Source organism: Onychostruthus taczanowskii, unplaced genomic scaffold (genome assembly GCF_017590055.1).
Source record: "Onychostruthus taczanowskii isolate IOZ18803 unplaced genomic scaffold, ASM1759005v1 scaffold36, whole genome shotgun sequence".
Taxonomy (NCBI): domain Eukaryota; kingdom Metazoa; phylum Chordata; class Aves; order Passeriformes; family Passeridae; genus Onychostruthus; species Onychostruthus taczanowskii.
In genome coordinates, this window is record NW_024501015.1 from 2,470,718 (window position 1) to 2,472,471 (window position 1,754).

The 1,754-nt window shown below is 73.4% G+C and overlaps 1 protein-coding gene across 1 annotated transcript in view; it reads right to left on the bottom strand.

Annotated features, from left to right (window-relative positions):
• JAZF1 (JAZF zinc finger 1) overlaps window positions 1–946 on the bottom strand; it is a 187,632-nt gene extending 186,686 nt beyond the window's left edge. Inside the window, exon 1 of the mRNA XM_041411490.1 lies at window positions 734–946. Within this exon, the coding sequence (XP_041267424.1) occupies window positions 734–848 (115 nt within the window). The 5' untranslated portion in view covers window positions 849–946. The remainder of the gene's footprint in view (window positions 1–733) is intronic.
• Between the last annotated feature and the right edge of the window lie 808 nt (window positions 947–1,754).

The following is a 1,754-nucleotide window of genomic DNA, read 5'->3' on the forward strand; positions in this document are numbered from 1 at the left end:
GCGGCCCCGGCGCCCCTGCGCACGCTCCCGCCCGCCGCCCATGAGGCGCCCGCGCCGGGAAGGCACTGACGAGTCATCGCCCCGCCGCGTCCCCGCCCCCGCGGCCCTGGCGGGACGGGCGGCGGAGGGGAGCGCGGGGCGGCGGCTGCGGGGAGAGCTCGCAGGTGATGCTCCGGCGCGGCCAGGCCTGGGCTCTGCGGCTCAGGGCGGCGGGTCTCACCCGGCGCGGCCGCCTTCTTCTCCACGCCCACCGCGCCGCCGGCCCTGGGCTCCTGCACGCCGGTGCCTCCGCCGAGAGGCTCCTCCCGCGCTGCGGCGGCCGGAGCGCGACCCGTGCTCCCCGCCACACCTAGCAACAGCGCTGACAGGACGCAGTGGCGGCGGCGGGAGGAGGAGGAGGAGGAGGAAGCGGAATGGCTGCCGCGGCGGCGGCTCCCTCCCTCCCCGGAGCCCTGACAGCCAGCGCCGGGGCGGAAGCAGCAGGCGGCGTGCTGTGCCCGTCCTCCTCCCTCCTCCTCCACCACCGCCTCCTCCTCCGGGCTCCTGCGCTCCCTCCTGCCAATGCAAACTAACTCCCCCTCGCCAGGGCCGGCGGGCTGCACGCCTCCCCCGCACCCACCCATGCCGCCGCGCCGCACGCCGCCGCCTCCCCGAGGAGCGCTCCACGTCGCCCGCAGGACCCGCTCCTGCCACTCCACGCCCGCCAAAGGGCCGCGGCCCCGCGGGCACTCACCGATGTGGTTGTCCTCGATGTGCTCGATGAGCTCTGCCAGGGTTGGGAAGTGGAGCCCGCAGCCCCCGAACCTGCAGGCGTTGGAGAAGAAGGAGGCGGCGGCGATGCCTGTCATGGTGTTACATCGAGATCCCCCTGCGGTGCCTGCTCTGCCAGGGCCGGCGGCGGCAGGGCGGGGAGAGGCGGGGGCAGGGGGGGAACGGGACGGAGAGAGAGAGATGGGGAGCGAGAGAGAGGGTGGACGGGCTGGGTGGGGGGAGATGAGGCAGCCGCAGCTGGGAGGAGGGACCAGCGCGGCTCTGTAACAGCTGTGCTGCCCCGGCGGCGGCCGCCGGCGGCGGGAGGAGCAGGGCACCCGCGCCGCCCTCCGCCGCCGGGGGACACCGCGCCGCCTCGTCCGGCCCCGCGCGGGGCTGAGGGAGCGGCGAGAACTTTCCCCCTCAGCGTCTCGGAGGCAGCGGCGGGGCTGGGGTCTGCTCCTGTGGCCGGCGGGGCCAGGGGAGATGCTCCGGGGTAGTTGCTGGGGCCGGGAAGGTGGCGCCCGCCCCGGAGGGCTCACCCAGCCGCCGGGAGTTGGCTCCTAACGCGGCCGTCACCTCCAGCCTCCGGGGCGGGGAGCAACCAGCCCTCGCCGAGGTCGCTAAACTGATGGGCGGTCGCTCCTTCCCCAAGGGGGACCAAGGCCGCCGAACACAACCTTCACCTGCTCGGCGGCGAGCCGCAGGCCCCGGGCACCTGCTCGAGGTACCGCGGTTCCCCCGGCGCCGGGTGGGCTCCGGTCCCCCTGCCCCCGGAGCTGCCGGGCACAGACCCCCGTGCCAGATCCTTCCCGTCTTCGCCTCCCGCTGAGGCGGGTCAGGGGTGTGAGACTGCGGCCCTGGAGGGAAAAGTTAAACAGGAGTCGCACACGCATCGCTCCCAAATCCTATTTTGACTTTGTCTCCAGAAAGCTATTCAGCAGAGAGCCTGACTGATTAATTGATTTTAATGAAGGTCTCTCTAGGCTCAAATTCGCAGACAG